The 27,200-nt window shown below is 49.2% G+C and overlaps 1 protein-coding gene across 4 annotated transcripts in view; it reads left to right on the top strand.

The window, feature by feature from the left end:
* The first annotated feature begins 2,999 nt into the window (after window positions 1-2,999).
* PPP1R12C (protein phosphatase 1 regulatory subunit 12C) overlaps window positions 3,000-27,200 on the top strand; it is a 90,265-nt gene continuing 66,064 nt past the window's right edge. For all 4 annotated transcript variants that reach the window (XM_066607757.1, XM_066607758.1, XM_066607759.1 and 1 more), the window contains exon 1: window positions 3,000-3,414. In XM_066607757.1, coding sequence (XP_066463854.1) covers window positions 3,082-3,414 — 333 coding nt within the window. In that variant the 5' untranslated portion in view covers window positions 3,000-3,081. The remainder of the gene's footprint in view (window positions 3,415-27,200) is intronic.

Below are 27,200 nucleotides of genomic sequence, written 5' to 3' on the forward strand. Positions count from 1 at the left end.
CATGTGCAATCCATCTAAAACAATCAAAATGTGGTAAAAAGAATTCCCAGAATCAGCTTCTTCTCTATAGCTTTGCAGCCCACTACTAGTAACAACCACTCCAATATGGGTTGTCACTAGAGATGAGCGAGCGTACTCGCTAAGGCAAACTACTCGAGCGAGTACCTGCCCGCTCGTCTCTAAAGATTCGGGTGCCGGCGGGGGATAGCGGTGAGTTGCAGGAGTAAGCAGGGAGGAGCGGGGGGGGGGGAGAGTGAGAGAGATCTCCCCCCTGTTCCTCCCCGCCCCCCCCCCCCCCCCCTGCCGGCACCCGAATCTTTAGAGACGAGCGGGCAGGTACTCACATAAGGCACTACTTGCTCGAGTAGTTTGCCTTAGTGAGTACGCTCGCTCATCTCTAGTTGTCACCAAGGCTCTGGGAATGACGAATTTAGTCGACAATCTGAATACACGTATTATATGTGAGATGTACATGGGCATAGTATGTGGCGAATGAATCCAATCAAAGTACATTAATTTTCATTGATCCATTCACATTTGCATATATACATTGCATATAATACGCGAGTAAAAAAAGAAAGCAGCATAATCTTTTTTACCTCCTATTACAGGCGATAGAACTAGTCACACTGCGCATGACAGCGAGCGTGGGCTACGCTGTCATGCACAGTCCAAAATTGCTGCCATATGCAACGAAACGCCGGCTCACACAGCGGTAAAAAATGGCATTATATATGCAGCATTTTACGCATACTCTAGTGCGACCCTGGTCTTACACTCAACGAACACTGATCAATTTTTTGCAAGTTGATGGGCGCTCATTAAGCCCCATTTGCATAGAGTGATGAGCACTACTACATGTGCCTCTATTACTAGTATGGTGGTTCATGTACATGCAATTCCACTGCTGTTGGCAGCATGGCGCTCTTTACATACAGCTAAGTGTTGTTGACAACTGATTTTTTTTGGTGGCACATAAAGGCCGAATGCACACGGGCGGAAATTCCGCGGCAAGATCCTGCGCGGAATTTCCGCCAATGCACACTGCCATAGGATTGCATTGGTTTATGCAGTTCTATGCAGACAGCCATGATTTTGATCACGGAAAACCCGCGCGGTAACAAAACTGCGGCATGTGCTATTTTAGTGCGAGCCTCACAAAGACTCGCGTTGCCGCGTCATTTATGACGCATGGGCTCTGCACTGCGCATGTATGGCTGTACGCCAGCCGGCACATCCGCAGAGGAGAGCGAAGACGTCAGACAGGTAAGCCGGAGGTCACTGCAGGGGCACAGGGTCGCATTTCGCTGCGAGAATCTCGTAGTCGGAATCTGAGCCGGCCGTCTGCATTCACCCAAAGCCGTATAAAAGATCTGATCAATTGACGAACAAGTGTTTGCTGATTTGGCTGATCGTTGGCATGAACATTCATTCTCAATCATCTGCCCGTGTTAAGTAACCGGGCATTTCCAGACGAGCTTTGTGATAAACCCTGTGGACGCTATAACACCATGAAATGCACTTTTTATGCCCCGGTTGTTACCCTTGGCCCAATGTCCATGGGCAAATTAGACTTGCGGAATCCGCGTGGGGCACCCGTGTGGCCAAGAATGAGTTGCGCTGAAGATTCTCTAGTGCAACTCACACCCTAAATAACACGGACACCCCACCCGTGTGCTGCGTGATGTGAGGGACACCACACACTACATGTCCCAGTCTCGTGTGAGACATGCATCAATTTGTCAATTTCAGACCGTCAGTCCAAATGAAAAACCACCCAAGTGAATGAACCCATTCACATGAATGGCCTCATTTCCCGCATGAGGTCTGTCTGTCTGAGACATGGATATGGGAATATCGAGTGGGAATATCGGCCGTGTGAATATGGTCTCAGTGGCTTTAAACTTTGACACATGGCTAGAAAAACTATTTATTCAAACATTCCTATTATGCAAAAAAACTGTGATTATTCTTTATCCTTGCTGGCATAAAATCAGTAAATCTAATTCAAATGAAGTTACATCATCATTTATTCATACCATATAACAGTAGGAAACCAATTATTGGTCTGTTCCCAGGAATTGAACATTAGTTTTGTATTGCTTAGGGGACATTTAACTGGTATTGTGCTTTTATTGAGTCATAACTTAGCTTTTTTCCCAATTGAGGCAGTATTTTAGCTGGCCCATGTCACGCATCACACCAAATCGTGGCAGATTATAGACAGACGTGTCATTGGCACGGTCTGGTATATACTTGTAACCTCTCCAGGCTACGGGAAAACCAATGCAGATACTTCGTCTGATTGTCTCCTGCAAACCACAGAAAGTATACTTCAGATTTCCAGGTAGCTCCGGACGTGCAGGAACAAACAGATGCATGACATGTTGGTCTACTTTGTGGATTTTGATGCATGATTGCAAGCAGGTTTTACGCCATTTTTAATTTTTCATCAAAATCCATAGATAGCCACACCTTTGGTGTGGAATATACCACGGCTTACAGTGCATCCTAAATCCGTCCCGTGTGACGCGTCCCTGATGGTGGTCATTATGAGAATGTAATCAAAATTTGGGCGCGGGGCTTAAAATCTAAATAGTCCTGAATGCTATCATACTTCTCATCCTTTACGGCTTTCAGCTATGACCAAGAGACTATGTTCTAGAACTGCGCTAGACACAGACAAACTAAGTGATCCAGAGGAAATCCCTGGTAAGAGGCTCGTCCTATCTAACGTAGTACCCCGCCTCGTCCTGCAGGTGGCGCTGTGCTCTGCTATATTTGCAACACTAGCGCCCTCGCTTCATACAAGGCTGTGATACTATGACCGTCCCGTTACCATGACAATAGGCCCCCTCGCGGGCTACAGAACGGTGTATGAGTTATCCCTAATAATCGTATACCAACGCCATAACTCGCACAAGTGTGCCCGGCAGCGGGACTACATCTCCCAGAGTGCCGTGCGGAGCGGCCTGCTGACGTCATCACGCAGAGCTCCAGTCCGGCCGCAGGAATCCGAGGCGTTAAGGGCGGAGGAGAAGAAGGGATCAGCAGCGGCATTAGGAGAGACATAAACAAGCGATGGCGGAAGGAGCTGCCGCCGCGGCGCAGGCCAGGGAGAGGCGGAAGGAGCAGCTCCGGCAGTGGGCCCGGTCCTGCACCAACCAGGAGGCGGCGGAGCCCCGGTGGCAGCGGCGCAGGAGGAGGACCGGAGACGGGAAGGAGGAGGATGAAGGGGAGCCGGGCTCCCGGGGAGAGTCGGACGGCCGCACGGTCAGGTTCGAACGGGCGGCAGAGTTCCTGGCGGCCTGTGCCGGCGGAGATCTGCTGGAGGCGGAGGAGATGCTGCGGGGGGAGGCCGGCACCGAGGTCATTGACAGCACCAACACCGACGGCATCAGCGCCCTGCACCAGGTGAGGGGCGGTGTGCCCAGAGAGGGAGAGGTGGGCTGTGTGCCCGCTGGTGCCCAGAGAGAAAGGGGTGTGATGTGTATGCACCAACTTGTGCCCCGAGAGAGAGGTAGGCTGTGTGTGCCCACTGGTGCCCCGAGAGAGAGGTAGGCTGTGTGTGCCCACTGGTGCCCCGAGAGAGAGGTAGGCTGTGTGTGCCCACTGGTGCCCCGAGAGAGAGGTAGGCTGTGTGTGCCCACTGGTGCCCCGAGAGAGAGGTAGGCTGTGTGTGCCCACTGGTGCCCCGAGAGAGAGGTAGGCTGTGTGTGCCCACTGGTGCCCCGAGAGAGAGGTAGGCTGTGTGTGCCCACTGGTGCCCCGAGAGAGAGGTAGGCTGTGTGTGCCCACTGGTGCCCCGAGAGAGAGGTAGGCTGTGTGTGCCCACTGGTGCCCCGAGAGAGAGGTAGGCTGTGTGTGCCCACTGGTGCCCCGAGAGAGAGGTAGGCTGTGTGTGCCCACTGGTGCCCCGAGAGAGAGGTAGGCGCTGTGTGCCCACTGGTGCCCCGAGAGAGAGGTAGGCGCTGTGTGCCCACTGGTGCCCCGAGAGAGAGGTAGGCGCTGTGTGCCCACTGGTGCCCCGAGAGAGAGGTAGGCGCTGTGTGCCCACTGGTGCCCCGAGAGAGAGGTAGGCGCTGTGTGCCCACTGGTGCCCCGAGAGAGAGGTAGGCGCTGTGTGCCCACTGGTGCCCCGAGAGAGAGGTAGGCGCTGTGTGCCCACTGGTGCCCCGAGAGAGAGGTAGGCGCTGTGTGCCCACTGGTGCCCCGAGAGAGAGGTAGGCGCTGTGTGCCCACTGGTGCCCCGAGAGAGAGGTAGGCGCTGTGTGCCCACTGGTGCCCCGAGAGAGAGGTAGGCGCTGTGTGCCCACTGGTGCCCCGAGAGAGAGGTAGGCGCTGTGTGCCCACTGGTGCCCCGAGAGAGAGGTAGGCGCTGTGTGCCCACTGGTGCCCCGAGAGAGAGGTAGGCGCTGTGTGCCCACTGGTGCCCCGAGAGAGAGGTAGGCGCTGTGTGCCCACTGGTGCCGCGAGAGAGAGGTAGGCTGTGCGTGCCCACTGGTGCCGCGAGAGAGAGGTAGGCTGTGCGTGCCCACTGCTGCCCCGAGAGAGAGGTAGGCTGTGCGCGCCCACGGGTGCCCCGAGAGAGAGGGGTAGGCTGTGCGCGCCCACGGGTGCCGCGAGAGAGGGGGGTAGGCTGTGCGCGCCCACGGGTGCCGCGAGAGAGGGGGGTAGGCTGTGCGCGCCCACGGGTGCCGCGAGAGAGGGGGGTAGGCTGTGCGCGCCCACGGGTGCCGCGAGAGAGGGGGGTAGGCTGTGCGCGCCCACGGGTGCCGCGAGAGAGGGGGGGTAGGCTGTGCGCGCCCACGGGTGCCGCGAGAGAGGGGGGGTAGGCTGTGCGCGCCCACGGGTGCCGCGAGAGAGGGGGGGTAGGCTGTGCGCGCCCACGGGTGCCGCGAGAGAGGGGGGGTAGGCTGTGCGCGCCCACGGGTGCCGCGAGAGAGGGGGGGTAGGCTGTGCGCGCCCACGGGTGCCGCGAGAGAGGGGGGGTAGGCTGTGCGCGCCCACGGGTGCCGCGAGAGAGGGGGGGTAGGCTGTGCGCGCCCACGGGTGCCGCGAGAGAGGGGGGGTAGGCTGTGCGCGCCCACGCCTACCTCGCTCTGGGCACCAGTTGCGCTGTGTGGCCACTGGTGCCCAGAGAGAGGTAGTCTGTGCGCGCCCACTGGTGCCCCCGAGAGAGAGTAGTAGTCTGTGCGCGCCCACTGGTGGTGCCCCCGAGAGAGAGAGATCGAGGGGGGGCTCTGTGTGCCCAGAGAGAGAGAGAGAGAGAGAGAGAGAGAGAGAGAGGTGGGTGCTGTGTGCTCCCACTGGTGTCCCGAGAGAGATCGAGGGCGGCTCTGTGTGCCGGGAGGGACTGATATATACACCCTGTGTGCCCCCGCAGATGCCCAGGGAGAGAGGGATCGAGGGGGGTGGTGTGAGTGCCCAGAGAGTGGTAGGCTGTGTGCCCCCGCGGATGCCCAGGGAGAGATCGAAGGGCGTCGTGTGAGTGCTCAGAGAGTGTGGTAGGCTGTGTGTGCCCACTGATGCCCAGTGGAATAGGGGAGTGGAGTGATATAAAATAAATGCAGTATTTACCTTATATTTCGCCCGCTGCTCCGTTTCTGCCCCCCTCCACCTCTGTACATTGGCTGCACATGTAAGGTGCTCTTTTCCGCCGACATGACCCTATGCGGCCAGGCTCTCGTCCCAAACTACAGCCCCAGCAGCGGCGCCCGCTATATTGTCACATGACCGATACACGGCTGATTGGGGTAGTTGGATTGTAACATACTAATAACTCAACTTCCTTAAAGGGATTCCAGCTTCCCAATCGCTGGTGCCAGTGGTGGGCGAGTATTCTATACAGTAAGTGCTCGCTGCTCTGGTCGTCTTCAGGCTGCAACAGTCACATGGTTGTTTACTCACATGACCGGCACAGCCAATAGGAGGCCTCCCATAAACCTGCCTCTGCTTCTAGCCCACATGATGGCGGTATGGGATGTCACCAGGGCTTCTCCCCCACTGATGTCCTCGTCAGATGCTGAAGCAGCAGTCCGCCAACACGGTGAGGATAGTCACTTTATATAGTTTTGGACCCAAAACTATATAGAAAAGGAAAACCTTCAGAAAACCCCTTTAAGGCGATGAATCCGGCTGGCAGCGTACATCTGAAGGAACAAGTTCTGGCAGCCCCTTTAATGATCGCAAAACAAAAGATTATTCATGGCTGTAATCCGGGGCTTCATGGAAGGGTTTACGTCTGGTACTTCCATGTGGGGTCCTTACAGCGGTGGGATTGTTAGCTGGGCCACAGACAGTGTCCTACATTCAGGGTGATCTGTCTTAAAGGAACCCGTCAGCATGCTGGAGCCGCGTACCTTGTGAGGCTCAGACCCGAGGGGCTCCTTTGCAGAAGTGTGTGCGCATTTAAGCGCGCCTTAGCACTACGTACTTGCGGAACGAGAAATGTGGGGGACGGATGTAAAGTCCCTGCGTCGGTGCGGCTTCTGATGGCCATCCAAGCAACTAGCCGGCCCTGCAGTGTCTGCAAACAGCAGTGTTATGTTTGGGGTGGTAGACCGTCGTTCTTCAGAAGTGGCGGTACACTGGGAGTCTGAGACCTCTGGGCAGTTGGGGTCCATTGGGTCATACGTGTTAAAGGGGTTGTCTGAGTCGTGACATCTGCAATCGAGCGTTGCCCCCGTGACTCCCCATAAACCGGCTGGGACAGTCGTGGAGCGGAGGACAGACCCTGTCGCGGGGAGCAGGAGGGGTGAGCAGACCAGCACTGTTACCTTACTGCATGGGGAAGGGGTTGTCCGCGGATGGTACAACTTAGATGACCTATTTAAAGTTCCATTCGGCTCTGTGACTCTTAACAGTGAAAGGGCTTCATCCTACTTGATGGAAGTGTATTACAGCGTGTACCCTGCTGGGATCCCTACTGATCAGCTGCTGGGATCCCTACTGACTAGCTGCTGGGTGTGGCAGTGCCACCCCAGGGGAATGAAGTGTTATAGTGCCAGTTTACGTCAATGGACACTGTATAATGCTGAACAGATGCCCCCCCCCCCCCTCGCCACTATTAATTGTGGATCTTAATTGCGGAATCCGAGATCGCCGTCCACATGAAAGATCAGCAATAAATGCGGGCATTGAAAGGCATGCTTTTTCGTTCACACTAGCAGATACGAATTGTGTATTCTGCTAGCGGATGAATAATCGCAGCATGCTCTATTTCCGTGCGGACGGCCCCCATTGAAGTCAATAGATGCGAGTGTTCCGTCACCCATATGCAATTAACGTTGCGTATGAGCGTGGGAAACGCTCGCAACTTCTGAGGACAGTAAAAAAGCTGGAATGCCGGCTGGCGGGGGGAGAGATCTTTTGCGCATACAATACGCTGTGCATCTGCATAGAAAAACACCCGCATCCGCGGTCTTCCTTAATTGCTTTTTGCGAATGGTCGCAGGTCTCCTGCTGCGGAAGCTGACCCGTTCGTGGGAGCCCGGCCGTTATGTTAGTGGCTTGCTGCAGCCTTGTGCTATTGCAGACGTGACATGCGGATTGTCAAGTGGGTGGGCCGGTCTCTGCTGTGGCAGAACCTGGCATCTGTGCCCTGGATGTGAAGTAGCAGCGCTCTTGGCCTCCACAGCTCAGAGCGGGCAGCTCATCTCTGCAGTTAGTTGGCATGTGCCCAGGGACGCCAGGAAGGAGCTGTCGTTTGGAGGTCTGGAGATATCTCGCCACCCGCTTCTATCTTGATTGTGCGTTTCCTGGGTGAGGAGTACAGGGGAAGCCTGATGTGTTGCGCGGCCCCTGCTGATGGACTCGCACTAGTCGGATGGGTCTGCATAGTTGGAGGATTTGTTTGTCTTATGTTATAAATATTTTATTCTCTCTGCGAGGTTTCTTATGTCATTCCAGAACTGTCCGCAGGGGTTAGTCGGCCGTCCTGTAGATCGCGTCCTGCTTTATGGCTCAGGCTTTTATCATTGCAGTTATTATGTAACTATTATTATGATGCCTTGTTGGAGATGGTGTGATACAGCCGTGGCAGTCCTATCCGTGCCCAGTAGGACTTGGGTGGCATTACTGTACGGATCACAGCTGGCTCAGCCTCTACTACCGTCATGGAGTTTTCTTGGGTGGACAGAAGGCAACAATGTAACCAGAAGGGTGTTATCCATAATGTCAGAATGATCTATAAAAAGGGTTATTCTCCCCCCCCCCCCCCCCCCCCAAAAAAAAAATAAGAAAAATGATCACCCATTCACAGAATAGGTGATTAATGAGTGATCCCTGAGAGGGGGACAGCTGGGATCCCCAGGGATCATGTGAATAGAGTAATGACTTCTGCTCTAGTCACTTCTGTGGGACTGATGAAATAGCTGAGTATATTGGAGCACGAAGCCAAGTGATCTGCAGTACAAGTACTAGTGACTGGAGCTGCTCCGTACACTGTAGTGGCTCAGAATGGTACTGCAGGCTCAGTTCCTATTCAAGTGCTTAGAGGTATAAAGTGTGTTTCCGGCACAGCAGCTCCATTCATTGGCTCAACAGACCTGGCGAACAGCTGGTTAGCAAAGCTCCTGGTTGGTTGAAGATGCTTGCCGTCCTCCTGGTATAGAGTCTCGCCCTCCTACAGAAGAGCTTTTATATCATTACCTTTTTTTTTTTAACCAGCAAATACATGTATCCACAATATACCATTGATCTTTTCGCTCATTTTTTTGCTTTTAAGACATTATGGAGGCAAAATGTATTATAATCTGTGGTTGAAGACCAGCTGGGCAATGACTGGCACAAGTGAAAATGAAGATTAGTAAATCTGCCCCATTGGGACTAATAAATCAGACAGCACAAATTTTGATAGAATTTCAAAGGGACACTCTGACAAAAACACAATTTTCCACCCCTGACTTGATTGTCTGTCACACTTTGGATGTCTCTTCTGTATACTGCAGTCACTTCCATGCAGTGCAGCCTCCTGTCTAATGCTTATCAGGTGCCCTCTTGATGCTGAGATTTCTGCTTTCACTGTTCTGTGCTATGAATCCCATAATTCATCGGCACAGCATTACATGAGCAGCTAGAGCCTGTACCATCTCTGCTGCAGGGAAAACTCTGCCATTACATTCTGTATTCACATACATAAGCTACAGCCCATAAGTATACAGTCAGGAGGATGAGCTTTGATCTCCATTATAATTATGTGATCATCAGTGACTGTAATAGGGCTGTCTGTGGCTCCCTCTAAAGAACCTGTGTGGTAGGGTCCATGTAATATCACATAGGAGTTATACTGACTAGTTTGTAAACACCTAAACCCAAGTAGATCTGAGCTGGACAGAATAAGATCACATGACCCGCCAGGAGTTTGATAGGAAGGAATAACTAACCAAGGTGGCACTAGCTGATTTATATATTCCAGGGGATAGTTTCATAATGAATTAAATAAATTCACCGGACCGGCCCTTTAAAGGAACAGATTGCAACGTAACCTGTGTTAGCTGGTTATTGGGAACAGCCCGCTGCATCCATGTAGTCCTTTACTTGCTGGTTCTACAATCGTACAAAGAATAATAATGGGGTCAGGAGGGATCCTCTGGGAAATAGTCCTCTCAGCAGTCCGACGTCTCACAATCGGAAGTCTTTGTATCCTATGAAGCCCTCCATACTTGTCTGTGCCGGTAGCGCCTGCTTTACATTATCCCTTCCTCCTAGGTTCCCATTACAGATGGTGTGTGCTCTAGGCCAGGTTTTGGGGATATTCTGCTGGACTTCTGTAGTGGGATTTGCTGCACAAAACCTCTATTGTGGCATGTAGAGAAGTGACTGCATTGTGAAGCCTTGTACTTGTAATGAGCCTTGTTAATTCTAGGTAAGAGGACATAAATATATTACATAAGGAATACCTATGTATCCACAGGATAGGTGATAAGTGATTGATCACTGGCGTCTGGCCATTGGGACACCTAGTAATCACCCGGGAGAATGGAGCGCATGTATGACCACCACTCCACTTACTGCCTGTGGAGGTTGTCAGATATCGGCCGAGTAAAGTAATGGAGTGTTGGGCGCACACACGTCATATCTGCACTCACCCAGGACTCGTTTATGGGATTCCTGGGGGTTCCAGTGGTTGGACCCCCAGCTCCTCATCATTTATCGCCTATCCGGTGGGTGATAAATAACATTGGTGAGATAACTTCTCTAAGACTCTGTTCATATGGTGTCTGGGGTATATGTTCTGGCATATGCCAAACAAATCTGTATGGCCACATTCACCCAATGTTTGCCAAAAGTGACCTTTTTACATATGCCTGGGAGGTACATGTAACTTTTTCACCGAGTACAATACTGTAGTCTACAGAGGCATCTTGTAAAAAGCATACCGCACCATATACTATGTCATGTACCTATAGACCTCGTAGGTAAACTGCAGACACACCGGAAGACCATAAGCCCCACTTCTAGAAGTGAATGTACATAGGGGGGGGGGGGGGGGGGGGGGGGGGGGGCTTCAGTCATGTGTTGTTGCATTCGTAGTAATTACATATAAAATACGGCCGCACACAACCTGAGCCCCTCTGACACAGGACGATTATTGTGCAAGCTGCTTGTTTGATCGAGGGGTTTGCACGATAATTGTGCAGTGAGAGCGCGGGCAGTGAAAGAACAATCGGCAGTAAATGGCTGATCGGATCTTCCCTGCAGACCTGAAAATCATCGTTGGGCCGCCGCTGCATCGGCCTGTGTAACCGGTCATTCATCTATGAGCAATGGCCTGTTTACTGTGTAAAGGCATAGGGGTGATCATCGCTGGGGCAGCTGTTGGGCACTTCAGCGCCCGATGGTCATCCCATGTAAAGGGGGCTTTAGTCCCTGCATGGTCTTGGCCTACAATCTAATGATTTATTACATAATTCTGTTCTTCCCTTGTGTGACTCCGTAGTAATGTTGCCAGGAGAGCTGTTAAAGCTGTAAAGGGATTTTGGAAAAGGAGAATGGGAACAATGGCGTCTCAGGTAGATGCGCTAGAGTGGTGAGAATAGTCTGCGGTCTATGCCTGTATCCCTGGTGCATAATCCCTCCCTTATACAGGGAGTAGTAATTATTAGGAAATTATAGTACCAGTGTTTCTGGTGGCGCACGGCGCCGCACAGCTCTGCTACATGGTATATCCATTATGTTCCCCACACATCACACACACAACTCTAATTATATGCATCCTGATTCCTACATATTACACACACAGCTCTACTACATCCATTTTGATTCCCACACATTACACACGCAGCTCTAGTACATGCATGCTGACCCATCACATCACACACACAGCTCTGCTACATCCTGATTAACACACACGGCTCTGCTATTCCATACATCACCAGACTCCTAGATACAGTGATCACCCCAGGTCATGTGATCCCTGAGTCCACCCACATAGGTGATCACATGACGGTGATGTCTTCACAGGTCCTGGTAGTAGCTGCTGTCGGTTTATCCAGTATACAGTCCTTTCTACCAATCTACATAATGGCTCCTCCCCCAGCAGTGATGTCGCCACAGGTCCTTCAGCCCACCAGATCTCTGTAGTGGCGGTAGGTCAGTGTCTTCTTTGAAGACCGCTGAGTTGCGTTTGACATAACGGCATAGTTGTATTCTCAGTGTGTTATTTTTGTCCTCCCCATTTCAAGAGCCCTAACTGTGTTGTTCTTCTGTCAGTCAGACTCTGTGTTTTATTTATGTTGTAGGACCTTCAATGACATCACCAGGGGGTGGGGCAATGACAGCAGGGGCGGAGCATGGGAAGCACTCACATACTGACAAGTGGTCATTAGTAGTTTGATGGGAAGGTTCTCATCCTTGTTATATGGTGGCTTTCTGTGGATATGATCAACGCTTTATTTTCTTGGATTGTTGTTTGTTTTACATTACATTATTGATGGAGCAGAGAGAGTATTTCTGATTCCCGGAAGCTATAGCCCTTGCATTGCTTCACCTCCTGGGGTTGGTAAGGCTGGTTTCAGACGAAAATTTCGTCTTTGTTCCGGCGATACTTGGGTGTCAGCAATGTGGATGCCTGCGATGCTGCTGATCACTGCTGGAATACTTTATAGCACTTATGAAAGTTGTGGTGTTGTACATCTTATGACCTGCTTATAGCTGTATGTTCCCCTATTCAGGGTTTACTGCTTAGAAGTGCATTTATAAAAGTTATTTTAACAGCAATTATATCTATTTTTCTAGTTTCTACTTAACAGGCACTAACCTTAAAGGGGGTTTGTCATTATATTAAATATCCATCCGTCAGCTGGGCCCTAAAATAACAAACTAGGGTATTTTTGCCTCTCCTTGAGCCCCGGGACACATCTGCTAGCTGGCGTCAATAGTGATTTCCGGGTAGACAGGCAGAAGCATGTGACTGCTGCGGCCGCAAATCAGAAACCACAGTGTTACCATTCCTGGCATCAGTGCTCCTATGCTGGCCTCCATGATTCCAGGGGTTTAGGGACATGATGCTGTGGCCTTGTGCTTCCACCCGGCTACTTGGAAATCACCATTGATGCCAAGGTCAGCTGTGTCCTGGGGCTCCAAGGGGCAAGTAATACGCTGGGTCCAGCTGGGGGTTTGATGACTAGACCAGTTTAAAGTTGTTGTCTGGTAATCTGTTTCTCACAGTCCAATTTAGAGCACAATTTTGGAATCTGCACCCAAATGTCTGTAAGAAACACAGAAGAATTACACGAAAAAAAATTTTGTAGCACGGTGTAATCATTCAGAGTATAAAGGCCCATTTAGACACGATTATCGCTCAAAAGATTTCTTTTAAGCGATCGTTGTGCCATTTGCAGCGCGAGATGAGCGATCACCTTGCACTGCCAGCAGAGGATGCAGAAAACAAGCAGGGTATCCCCGCTTGTCTTCTGCATTCAGCTGTTCCCCGCTCCGAGCACCCGGCTGCTATATAGCCGAGCGCTCCAAGCGGAGGATGCAGAAGACAAGCGGGGTGTCCCCGCTTGCCTTCTGTATCCACCTGGTTTCTGCACGGAGCGCCTGGCAGTTATACCGCCGAGTGCTCGGAGCAGAGGATGCAAAAGATAAGCGGGGTGTCCCCGCTTGTCTTCCGCATCCAAATGTTTTTTGCACGGAGCGCCCGGCTGTTATACAGCCGAGCGCTATGTGCCAGGTATGAAGTACAGAGCTGGGCCGCTCTGTTCTTCATATTCGGCCTGTGATCAGGGAGTGGGATATAGCTGAAACAATAGTGTGAATCCCTGATAAGGCTCATCATTGTCTTAACGATGAGTGGCGTGATAACGAAAACTGCACGATGTCATTGCAGTTACACACAACGATTATCGCTCAAAAGACGGCTTTTGACCGATAATCGTTGTGTCTAAATGGGCCTTAAATGCCGTCAGCGACTGACTGACGACCGATGGCTCATTCACTCAGTTTCTGCAGGCGTAAATGATCAGTCCATGTAAACAGGCAGATGACCATCTAGGAACTACTGCCTGTTTACTGTGAATGAAGGCATCAGAACTTGTGCAGTGACCTGGAAGCAAATATAAAGCTTGTATCCTTTAAATGCTGTGTAAACACCTTGAAGTAAGTGTGTTTTTGTTTTCCTTTTTCATATACAATGCGTTTCAGGTGGGAGCGGTTGTGATCAGCTGATCACTGCAAGTGCCACTCCTGGCACCCCCACAAAACAGCTGACTTTGCCAATGGAAGCCATGGCCAGTCAGTGGATGAATGGCCATCCAATGGGGCTAGTGGTACTATATCTCCCTATAAAGGGGCACCTTCTGTATATCCACAGTGTGTCCTCCTTTCCTGATGAGACACACACACACACAGGCCGACTTGTTTATTTCTCAGTGCTTTGGTTACAATACTAACAGAAGCAGAGAAGTCTCACAAGGCTCTGGCACTCGGCTTTGGTGCTTCTAGTTTCCCATCGGCCGCTGGTACCTATTCCTGGGGAGAACAGGTTTGACGGAGGCCGCGTCACGTGTTACTGGAGCTCCAGATTTGTCCTCCTTTTACAATCATTAATCTGCAGCCAGAGTTCATGTTTCTTTCATTTCCTATTACTCACCCCAGGCATCCCCAAGTGAGAGGCAGAACTGGTTTTAAATACAATTAAGTAATCCCAGATTGTCAAGCTCCTACATGCGAGGACTCGGTGTAACACCACTGTGACTCTGGGCCACGCTCCTCACATGTGCTGTATCAGGGCCTTCAAAAACCATTTACTGGCTAAAATAACCACTACTAAAGGGCCTGGGGAACAATGCTGCCGAATTCTATGTATTTGTGGAAGAGCTCGGTGCCATCTAAAGGGCCATTTACACGCGACAATTATCACTCAAAAGCCATCGTTTGAGTGATAATCGTTGTGTGTAAATGCTCCCATCTTTCACTCTTCTGCTGAAAGATGATTTTTATGTGAGCATAAAATTCATCATTCAGATGGAGAGGAGATAACACGGACCACATGCTGTTTGCTGTCCATGGTGCTATATTCTCCACAGGAGTGCTGATTACATTGTATTCAGCTTGCAGAACAAAGGAACTGTATGCAGAGAACAGACCACCTGCTGCTCTGTGCAAGCAACTCTGGAGGCTCATTTGCATGCAAGGTGATAAGCTGCTAATGGACATCTTTTGAACGATTATCTTTGTGTGTAAATGGGCCTGGGGTTCACCTTGCTTTGCGTTGTGTGCCCACCCTTTCTGTCTGTATCACCAGAAACAACCTTCTGATGGAATCATCGGCTTTCATTGGTCAATGACCGCTTTGGTCTCCTTTAACCAGGTTTCCTCTCCTTTCCAGCATTTGTGCTGCACAGAATAACGTAGTCAACTACACTATTTTGTCCAACAGAAGTAGAAATGCAGAGAGGAAAGCATCCAGCTCATGACCGTGGGTAAAAAAAAATCCTCTTTTTTGATGAAAAACATTAAAAGGCATAAAATCCCCTTTTTATATCTGTTCTTTTTTTGTTTTGTTTTTCATCCAATAAAGGATTATTCTTTAAAAGGTTTGTCCAACTTCTAGCTATTTTGCTTTAGGAAGCAGACAGCTCCGTACTCCACGCAGTGGCCTGGGTTGGTACTGCAGACAGTCTTACTGAAGTGCAATACAACTCCAGGTCACTGCACAATGTATGGAGCTGTCTGCTTCCTACAGCTAGAAGTGGGACAATTCCTTTACCACACGGGCAAGTTCCTGGCTTCAGGATGCTACATGGACCCCCAGTTAATCTGTTCTTGCTGAACAGAAGTAGTCCAGCATTTCGATGCTACTTATTTAAATAGTGATGCTTTTCACTCGCAATCTTAATATTTCAAAAGTAGACATATTTGCCATTGGGAACCCTGAGAATATGGGGGATACTCCCAGGAGCAGCCAGAATATTACTTCTCATCCAGCTTTCCCAGAATCGGATACAATCCCACAAAATAGGTGAATTGCGAATCTGTAGTGTTATGTCTTAGTTGAGGTGTGATCCTTGTGGGGACCCTACGGCTCTGTGTGACGGCTCTGCAGGCTCTGGGATTGTCATTACACTCCTGTTTTTCCATTACTTCATGTTTTCTTGGCTAATGCCGCTTCCTAAGACTCCCTGCCCCACACCCCGTTATTTGTGGCTGCGTGTAATGTTCTGCAGGCCTGTGTCACGAGCGGATGCACTTTTGCACCACATTTTTGCACATCGGGCGTTGCACTTTTTGCACTCACACGTTGTGCAGTGAAGCTGTCAGCCATTAATAGCCAATGAGTTGTAGTGTTCTTTCCTGCACATAGAGCATGCTGCATTTTTTTTTTTGTTGTGTGACGCAATTGCACATGCAAAATACACGCTTGTGAGCAAACACATTTTTGAGGATTCAGTGTTTTTGAGAAAAAAGTAAAAGGGTTGTGCATTGTGAAGATTGATAACCTATCCTTAGTAGCTGATTGGCAGAGAACCCCAGGGCTACGGAGCGTCAAAATTCTGCACATTGATTTTGCCCATTGACAGGGCAAATTCTGTTTGTACTTCAGCATCAAAAATTGTGTTTATAAAAAAAAAAAGAATAAAATAAAACCAAAACACTGATTTTTTTTTTTTTTTTTTTAAAGGAGAATCTATGTGAGGCTGCCAAAAAGTCTCTGCCGGGGTTTTCCATTGGGAAGCAACATAGCTACTAAAATTTATGGTCAAAATCCGCAGTGGGCATTCTGCAGCGTTTCTGCCCTGTGTGAACGTACCCTTCAGGTCACACGGGGCAAAAAATGCTGCTGTATTTCGATGGCAAATCCCAATGCGTTTCTGCTTTAGTTAAAGTTTTTACTAGGAATTGGCTGTGTATATGTTGCTTATTTTAGCAGCTACAGCGCCCCCCCCATCTCGCACCCCATCATGCGGCAGCCTCTAGGGAGCGCTGAGCTGCTGGTCAGGTGATTTGGAAAGGGCATCACCTCAGTGCTCACTAGAGGCTTCCAGGTGACCTGATTGGGCACAATGTATAGTGCATATAAAGTCTATACACCCCTGCACACAACCGGATTTGGATTGCGGAATCTGCGATCGTCACCCGTTTAGATTCGCGGCATTCCGCATCCATTAGCAAGAGTAGAACATTCACCAGTCCGCTCACATTCGCGGTCAGTGATTGCAAATGGACATTGCGGAATTCGCAGATTTAAAAAAATAAATAAATCTTTACTGCACATGTCCGATGTTGAGCTGTCCAGACCATCCGCAATCCAGATAAATACAGGGTACACCGCTGACTTCTGGTCAAAATCTGCACCAATGGCGAGGATTTTTTTTTATGCGTAAATGCTGCGAAAATTTTGCAGCGTTTCTGCTTCGTGTGAATGTATCCTAAAAAAAAGCCCACCCTTCACCTCCCCAAGCCCCACTCCACAAGCAGTCTGTGGGAGGACCATGTCTGTTTTGTGCTAGGCTTAGTATTTTACCACTTTATACTGACTGTTGAATTTGATTACATTTTAATTGATTGGTTAGTCATGTGACCCGTTTGCATTAATGAGCTGTCCTTTTTCTTTGTTATGCTCATTAATTATGCAGAGTGTACGGTGGTGACTTGTTATGCAGAGTCTAAGATGGTACTAATAATGGCGCTGCGGAATATTGAATCTAAGATGAAATATTGCTGAAAAGCATCTGCATCTTATTGTCCAGAGGCACGGGGGTCTGATGGACCCTGAGCACTGTGTTAACCCTTTCCAATCCAATTTTGGATTCAAGGTTTCCTAAAAGGCTTTCTCTTTTTGCTTCTCATACAACGGTGCCATCTGCTAGCTAAAGCCAGTGTGTGTGCGCACCAGAGAGGCTCTGACAGCGGAGTGGCTGGCAATAGACAGTAAGAATACCCTGTCGGATGTCTTCTGACATTGGAGCTGTACAAGCTTCAATCAGAATGTAGGTTAGACATCAGACAATGGATTGGAAAGGGTTAAAGGGGTTGGCCAGTTGTAAACTACTGATGGCATGGCCACAGTAGTTTACAACTGGACCAATAATAGATTGGTGGGGTCGTCCACCCAAGACCATCTGTTTGTTGGTGTGCTTATATAATCTGATTTCTACAGGAAGCAGACAGCTCTAGTCACATTGCAGTGGCCAAGCTTTGTATTGCAGGCCTAATTCTCATTCACTTCAATGTGAGCTGGGCCTGCAATACCAAGCCTGGTCACTACAGTTGGAACAGAGCTGTCTACTTCCTGCAAAAACAAGAACAGCTGATTAGCGGGCTAACAGGGTTCCTCTTCCTGGGATCTCTATCAGCAGGATACTAGTAGATTATCAGTAGTTTATAACTAGACAACCCCTTTAATGATCCGGCAGTGTACAGAAAACTCTGCGACTGCACAGCCCTACCTCTCCCTGCCCGATCAGTCCCCTCCAGCAGATAACAGGAGACCGCTCACATGTCTCCCGCTGGGTGCAGGTCTCCTGGACTGACAAGAGCAAAGTACAAATGTTTTGCAGTAGCAGCGGGACCATAAATGATATAACCCTGTGACCAGGAGGCAACTAGAGGGGGGTCATGTATGTGGGGATGTAGGCTAACTTCACACACACGAGTGCAATATGGGGCCGTGAATCCTGTCCCCATATCGTGCCCGCCATTTCAATAGGAGACCTCGCATTTCGTGCCCCTAGCACGAAAATAATGGGCGCTGCGAGAGCACACCGCGTGGTCGAACATGCTGAGATTGTTTCTTGCATTGCTGTGCGAAACAAAATCGCTCGTGTGTATGACCCCATTCAAAAAAATGGGGTTCGTGTTTGTGCACAAATCTCTCACAACACTGACTCCCGCGTGAAGGCAGCCGTAGGCCCCTCACAGGCACTTGTTACTGTGATTACTGCTCACAAATCAATGGGGCCTCGCAGACGCGCGTTCGATCACGATGCTGGATGGCGCTTCCCAGCGCTGTCTATCTTAAGCTGTTTAGCGCAGCTTATCACAATGATGGGGTGAGCTAAAATACGCTGATGGCCGCAGGGAGCTATGGCCGAAAATAAAAGTTAAATCGCGACACTTTGCCGCGTTGATGTGCAAGAGGACCTTTAGGTCGCAGTGTGCTCTATTTTATTGCAGATGTGGTTTCATTCATCCTTATGGGATCACCCGCAAGTCAGTAAAAAAAAATCATTTTTAAGATGATCCGCAGTGGATATCCGCACTAAATATCTGCACATGCCATGGACGTTGGGCCTAAGGGCTCCGGCACACGGGCAGATTTGATTTGCAGAATCTGCAACCGCATTCACTTCAATGGAAGCCGTGGGACCTGTCCGTGCGGGAAAACCGCACAAAAATGCGGCATGCAGCGGGTGTTTTCCGGGGAAAAAGGACATCCGCAGGTATTTATTTACCTGCTGCTGCCCAATGATTCCCTATGGGCACAGATCGCGCACGCGGGAAACCCGCACGTTTTAAAAATTCTATTTATGCCGTGGTCATGAGGTCTTGGTGTTAATAAAATCTGTGTTTACCATGCCGGCTGTGTGTGTGTATGGATGTTTATTTGTTGCAGAGTTGTATATGCTGCAGAACTATGTATGTATGTATGTGCATCCATGCTGTGTAGGTAGACCGTAGAATGTGAACGTATGTGCTTGAACAATTGTTTGGATAGCCTCGGCTTAGTAGGAGCGGAGGGTTCACTGCTAACACCAAAGTAAATGTCATTAGCCCCTCCACTTTGTTAGACCCCCAGGGACGTTTAAATTAGCATGATATATATTTTTCCTGTATTCTGTTGTCTAAACTTGGCGGTGCGACTTGTAATCCGAAAAATATGGTATATAACATGTTTTGATTACTTTTGATTCCTGTTTTGGTCACCTGAGATGAGCTGAAAACTGCTATTGTAGCATGTTGGGGTATTTTGTTTAAAATCTTACATTTATCCAGTATGGTAAATTCTGGCATAGTATGGGTTGTTGCCGATGTGGTAACACCAATTATGTGTAGTTATTTTTATTTTTTGTAATATTTAAAGCATTCTGTAAAATTTCTGTAGAAACAGATGGTGTGGTCAGCTGTGGGGTTAAACAGCATAGAGGAGTGGTTTATATGAGCCTCCCACTCCTTATCTGGAATTTTTAAAAAAAGACACCATGTATGACCATCAGAGAGCAAATATATTCTCTGATAAGGGGCATGATAACATGAAGACCATCCATAGAGGCCTTCCCTGGGAAAGCAGAAGAGACATGAGAATGAGAATTCTCTCTGCTGCTGGTCAACCCTGTCCCCCCACTCTGCACACAGACTACAATGATAGCTGTAAATGCAGTTTTCCCCACCCTACTTCAAACAGCTGTAACTTGGGTTTTGCAGGTGCCATGTTGGTAGCACTGATGGAACAAGAGCTACAACTATTTGAAGTAGAACAAGCTCTGTTCGTCCAAAACTGTAATCTCTTTCCTGAGGAATTGGTAGAGTTCATCTAACTCAAGGTCTATAGGGCGTTTAAGACCTCGGTGATGACTCCAACAAACTAGATTTGTGTTTTTTAGTTATGTACAATAAAATTCTTCAAGGACAAGATTTTGATCATTTCTGGTGGGAATCTTTGGTACAAATGGCTCAGGCTGGCCAAAAATTGCTCTTTAATTTATCCATCAGCGTAGCCGTCTTTGGGCTTGTTTCTTTGCGGGACAAGTTTTATTTTTCAGTGGATCTATGTAATGTACCGTTTAATGTACAAAAAAAATGTACACAATGCTGCAAAAATTACATAACTTTATACAATGGGTCAGTACCTACCACAATACCCAATTTACATACCGGAGTTTGTTCTTGTGGTGGTGTATGTGTGTTGTATTAATAATTTAACATTTTAAGGCCGGCTGCACACGAGTGTGACGGGCTCCGCCGCGTAATATTCCGCAGCGAAGCCCGTCACGGCGCCCCCCAGAGACCTCATACTTACCAGCGGATCCGGTGTCTTCGCTCCCGCATGACGCTTCCCCACCCACCGCCGCCGCGTCGCATGACATGGCGGCGGTAGGCGGGAAAGCGGTTTCACGCTATCTTCCGCTGTGTTACAGCGGGAGATAGCGTGAACGGACGACTTCCATTGACTGCAATGGAAGCCGTCAGCGCATACACCCGCGGCAAATAGAGCCTGCCGCGGGTGAGGACGGGAGATTTCACGGTGCGAAATTCCGCGGTGGAATTCCGCACTGTGAGCATTGTGCTATTAGGTTCAATAGAACCTAATAGCTGCAGGCAACGCAGCGGATTTTCACCGCGAATTACGCGGCGGAAATCCGTTCGTGGGAAGGAGGCCTAAGGCTGGGTTCTCACAGGGTGGAATCCCACCGTAAATCTCTCGGTTTGGCCGTAGCGAAAAACCGCGACATTTTTGCTGGGAAAGCGCTGCTTCAAAACCTGTTTTACTTTGCTATAGAGAGCAGCACTTCCGCAACGGGAAAAAAATTTGACATGCTGCAGCTAGGGAATCCGCGCCAGCTTTGCTGCCCTGTGTGGATGAGATGTTTGACAAATCTCATCCACATGGCTGGCTAAAGCTGGGTTTAGCGGCCGCAGGCGGATTTGCTGCAGCGACACTCCGGACGGAATTTCCGTGGCAAATCAGCCTTATGTGAACCCAGCCTAAAAGCAGCACAACAAGAAAAAATTTTTTTTTTTTTAGATAGATTTTAGTCTCCACAGGGATGAGAACTTGTCATTGGTTTGATCTCTACTCCAGTACAATGTAATCCAATAGTATTCAAGCCACGCAGCAATGGCAGCACTGGGGCTTCGATCTTGGGGACCTCTGAGCTTCAGGGCATTTAAAGGGTTAATATCTTTGAGCAGCGGCAGTGCTGCTCGAAGCTGCCGTGGGTGGGTGTCAGCTGTAAGAAACAGCCAGCATCCCGCATTGTATGAAGCATGATCGCCCCCTACCACCACCAATCCCTATCCTAGGTATTATTGTATCCATCCCGCATTGTATGAAGCATGATCGCCCCCTACCACCACCAATCCCTATCATAGGTGGTATTGTATCCTGTCACCACCGGAAACTGGGGGTCTGACAGGGCTGCAGGAACGCCCCTGTCACACCCCTAGCTCCTGATTGGCTGAATTCCTGAAGATCCTATCTGCAGCCTCTGTATTGCTTTTTTGCCTGCCCTGGAGGGTTAGGGGTTAGTTCTGCTGTTAGCCTTACATTATTAGCTGTAAATGCAGAAGCCTTTACAGCAATAAATGTAAACCTAATAGGAAAACTAACCCTTAACCCTCCAGGACAGGCGCAAAAACAGTACAGACGCTGCAGCTGTGCCTATGCTCCCTCAGTACTCTGTGCGGACTGTCGGCTCCGTACCCACCACCAATTGCCCCAGTCACTCACTCATGGGGTCTGCTGTTCGCAGTCATCCTCTCGTGTCAGGACGCCACTTGGAGTATTGAAGAGGCCCGCCCTCCCAGCCTCACCTGTGTCCTCTGGCGCCTCCGCCTATGCGGTTGCTCCCTGCCTTGCTGCTGTCCTCCAGCCTGGTCTGAATTTAGTAACACCCCCGCCCCCTCCAGGCAATCAGAAGCTGGGGGGCGTTACTAAATTCTTTGACAGCTGCTACCTTGTCACCACCCCTTAACTCCCTGGGGTGACTCAGTACAATAACCCTATCCCATATAAACCCCAAACCTTGATGATGGAAATGTATGTCTTAGGGCATTAAGGGGTTAAAATAGAATGTGTCCTGAAAAATGTCATAAGATTTGGGCGATATGGTGCCATTCCTCTAGCTTTTCAGTTTGTAATGGACCAACTGCACAGTTATGTTGGGTAGAAGCAGCGATACTGTGTGTTCTTACCTCCCTCCTGTGTGTTCTATGGTAGAACCTCCAACTGTACACAGGAATTACTGCAACACTCTCATTGTTCTATAAATATTGGTTTTATTTAACGTTTGAAGCAAAATATTGATCCTGCACTTGTTTAACGGGATTTGTTCGTCACTTTTTTATTTATTTTTTTTAATGTATTTTATTGAAGGATTTGTCAGTTTTTAGAGGTAAAATCTATGTAGAAAAATCCGCACAGGGTACGTACACGGCAGAATCCAAAGATTACACTGTCAGACTACTAGCCCAAAGAAGTGTATGCAGAGGGCCTATGGTGTCCCAGTGGATACCTGCAGGGCATCTATGTATTGGCGTACAGGGTAAGGCTGGCTGCACACGAACGGGTCGGATTCTGCATGCTGGAGCCCTCAGCGGGGTGTGACCCTGTGCCCGCTTTTCCATAGCATGTAACGAACGGCTTTGGTGTGGATCCGCGGTGGGGACGTGGACCATGGATTCTGTAATGCAAATCCATATGTGTGCTGGCGGCCTAAGGGCGTGTTACATTCTTGCATTGTATATGGGGCCATAAGCTGTATCACATGTGAAGCCATATGTGCTGTGCCATAGTGAAGGCTGGCAACTATTAAGGTGAGCAGCCCCCATTTTGCCAAAAGGAGTGTAAACTTACTGTTGCCCTCCAAAACTTTACTGAAGGTCTCCTGATTGTAAAATCTAATTATTAAGCAATTACTTGTACTGCACTGTATTATGTAAATGTGTATCTAGGTTTTTGGCCCCCTCTGCCCGCGCAGCACCTTGCAGCAGAATCTGTTGTCACTTGTAGCCTGGCACTTCTGGCGAGTTTATCTGGGACATTAGCGCTGATCTTCTCCAGGCTGAAGACAGGAAGCCCGATCTGCTGGCCAACAATAGATCAGGCAGTTACCGAAATAACCCACTTACTGTTAAAGGGGAATGGTCCTTGCTTACACTGGTGCCCCAGCGCCATACATGCGGTCTAGTAAATAGGTTTTTTAAAATGACTTTTTGCCCCCCTCCTTTTTGAAGGGTTTGGTCTGTTGCTTAGTAATACCAGCCAAGGCCAGAGGGTGACGCATGTGGATCTCTCCACGCTTGGAGCCCACGTCGTTGGTATAAAAGGGGTGTGTTCTCGGGCACTAAGTGCTGCCATTGCTTATTACTACCCTGCTGATGCTGTAATCCCTGCTGCTCCTCAGCTCTATAGGTGTGATATCCAAGTAGTTGTACAAACCATTATATATACTATGTCTGTCTTGGGGTTGTTCACAGGGGACACAAATGCTTTAGGTTTTCTGCTTGAAATTTCCGTACAGAAAGGACCCATTTTAGACCCAACGATTCTCTCTCAAAGCTGTCGTTTCAGCGATAACCGCTGGGTCTAACTGCACTGACATCTTGCAGTTTTCGTTAACGAGTCGTTTAGCTGAAAGAGAACGATGAGCCTTATCAGTGCTGCGCGCTGAGTTCTTACTGGGATACCACTGATACTATTGTTTCAGCTGGTATCCTGCTCGCAGAACACAGCTGGAGTATTAAGACAGCACTCCAGCTGGCTTCTGCATACCTCGCTTGGAGCGCTCAGCTGTATACAGCTGAGCGCTCCATGAACACTGCAGAAGTATGCAGAAGACAGCACTCCAGCTGTGTTCTGTATACCCCGCTCAGAGCACTCGGCTGTATACGAGCTAAGCGCTTCGAGAAGACAACAGCTGTATACAGAATACAAGCGGGCCAGCGTGTCTTCTGTATACAGTGTGAGCCTTCATTTACACACTTATGCAAAGTGAACTCTCACAACTGTCACTCAGACTGCCGTTTGAGCGAATTTTGAGCGGTCATCTTGCCGTGTAAATGCACACAAGGATTATCGCTCAAAAGATGTCTTTTGAGCGATAATCGTTGTCTACTGCGATGCCATGGTTAATACCCTTTTAAATTATGTAACTCTGCTTGCTGGTAGCCACCACTAGGGGGAGCTTATTGCATACAGAGATATTTGACTTCAATGGGAGCTGTACAAATCTATATTGCATCCCCAATTGGTATCTTCAGGCAACCACAGTTTTATTGTAACTAAGGTTCTGCAGTGCAGAATTTTTAAACCAAATACTTAAGTCCCCATTAAGAGGTCAGTATTTTAAGGCAAAACCAGTAGTGGGTCCAAAATAGGGGGGAGAGATGCCAGTCTTTCCATCAGACTTTCTTTGTTTCCATCCCTGATTTTTGGCTTTCAAATAGTGATGCAAACTTCTTACCAAATACTGCCATGTCTATGGGCCCTAAGTTAAATGACCTCAAAGTACCCTCAAGACTGATCAAGCAAGCAGTGTTCCTGACCTCTGTCATACTGTATCTTCTAGATCTATCCTATTTAGTCAGGGCTCACGTCTCCTTCAGCACTATCGGCACATTAAAGGGATATTCTTCACCGATCAGCTGATTCCCAGGGCCGCTGTCGCTACGGTGAGCGGTGGAAGCAGTTTTGGTATTGCTGGCAGGAATTATGACTATTAGGCCGCCTGCAGACGAGCGGAAATCCCGCCGCGGGATTTCCCGCGGGATTTCCGCCGCTGAAAGTCTGCATAGGAGTGCATTACAATACGCACTCCTATGCAGACGGCCGCGGTTTGGCCGCGCGAAATCTCGCGCGGCAAACAAACCGCGGCATGTTCTAATTTTGTGCGGAGCACGCACTCACCTGGCCGCTGGCTCCGGTCTGCGCATGCGCCGGCTGCGCGGCAGCCGGCACATCAAAGAGCCGGGGCCGCCAGGCGCGGGTGAGTACGCGCTCGCCCCTGCAGGCTCTGGGGTCGGATCGCGCGGCGAGATTTCTCGCTGCCGGATCCGACCCGCTCGTCTGCAGGCGGCCTTAACCCCTTAATGACATGGCCTATTATGGCTAGAAGGACACAACAAATGTTTGAATGAATGAAATAAGCATTTTGCCTCCTTTTTATTTTTTAAAAGCACTATTTTTATGTACTTTCACACATTTTATATCTCTGTAGGGAACTTGGCCCAGAAAAGCTCTGATCTCTATGATAATGCATTGCAGTACTTCTGTACTGCAGTGCATTATCGCTCACAATAGTGATCACAGGCCATGGAAAGCTTGGACATAGCGGAGGGCTGATGACCTCACAGGGGGAGCGTGCTGTGTAATGAGAAATAATGTTATGGTTCTTGGAAAGTAGGGGCAAAATCTTAAGAATGGAAAACATGAAGATGTCGGGTCCTTGGGGACACTGAAGTGACTTTTATCTTGTGGCTATATCTTTTATAATGTATACATGTGTATATGGATGTCTGCCTGTGTCTCATTAGGGCCGTTACCTGCTCCGATCCAAGCTGCACTACACAATGACTGCGGAGCTTGTAGGGAATGTTGTACGGGTGCTGGAAGCAGTTCTGCCGGCCTGCGGAGAGACTGTTGGTGGTGTAATCGGCACTGGGGAAGGGATCAGGGCAGTAAATGCACCTCTGCTTTTTAGTAAAACGTTGGTCGTCCTCCCATTAGTCGGACGGGATTCTCTGCCTCTGGACACGGCTCTGCGATGGGTAATGACATCAGCAGCGCTCCACTTGTGTCTCTAGCAGAGACTTCTTGAATGAGGCAGACATTGGCTCTGATCTCCATCCACGTCGTTTCCCAGTAGGGGATTAAGTCTAGTAGGATCCATGCCAGATGCAAGAAGCAGAGCAACCCATGTGTTTCATGAACAGAGGGAGCTCTGGCGCGTTCCCAGTGTTGGCCTGATGTCTGAACACTTTCACTACTCTCCTCCACGTGGAGAACACATTATGGCTCAACACCAGTGTATAGGTATAATATATGATTGCTACTAGTTGGGTGTCAACGAGCCGTGTGCCTGCAAGTATAAATGTGTGTAGTTATACTGAGCTGTATAGTGTTAGTAGACTGTCCCAATGACCAAGAGGGGATGGTGCCCAGAGTCCCGGGTAAAACATAGTGCCTTTGGGTATTTTTACACGGGGTGCACACGCTGGCGGGCGCTGAGCCACAAACTGATCACTTGGCAGTCTGTTGGTTTTTAGCAAAAGCAAAAACCGAGTGGCTGTCGGCCGTGTAAGCAGGAGCCGCTCATTGCTTGCTGCGTTCGGAGGCGGGCTGGAGGGATCGCTGAAATGACCATCACTCCTGCTATTTGTATAGTGACAGTTGTACCAAGTAAAGGTACTTCTAACATATGTTTTCCCGCATGGTACCACAATGCTAGCTTGCTGTGTGCTCTCACATCGCAGCGCACATGGTTTTAATTGGGACCCGCAGCAGCATCGCACCGTGCTCCCTTCGTCCACAAAGTGATGTAGGACTGTTTTCATGTGGTTAAGTATATTGCTGAGTGACACTTGGACAATGCGCCAGATGCCTGCTCTAAGAAAATATATGTATGGGTGCAGAAGGGGGTAGTATGGTTGTTTTTTTTATTTTGTAACTCTTTGTTTTGTTTGTACATGTCAAAAGTGTGAACATTGTCTTGGCTACCAGAGTTGCAAAATGTACAAAAAAAACCCACAATGGCAGAGAAAGGCTTAGACATTGCATGAATCTACATTCTATACTTCTAGCCTCGCCTCTACCACCACAGGTCTGGCACCTGGTTGACCCGCAGACATATCTAGCATACCCTTTTGCGGTATTAGTGTATCTTGACGCCACTGGAAACTAGGGGGTTGACAGGAGGAACGCCCCTGTTACACTCCTAGCTCCCAATTGGCTCAAGAGCTGAAGGTCCTGGAAGGAGGAAAGCTACCTCCATGTCGTCAAGAGACAGTAATACCACAGTTTGGTCCCCCGGGCA

Source organism: Eleutherodactylus coqui, chromosome 6, assembly GCF_035609145.1.
Source record: "Eleutherodactylus coqui strain aEleCoq1 chromosome 6, aEleCoq1.hap1, whole genome shotgun sequence".
Classification (NCBI taxonomy): domain Eukaryota; kingdom Metazoa; phylum Chordata; class Amphibia; order Anura; family Eleutherodactylidae; genus Eleutherodactylus; species Eleutherodactylus coqui.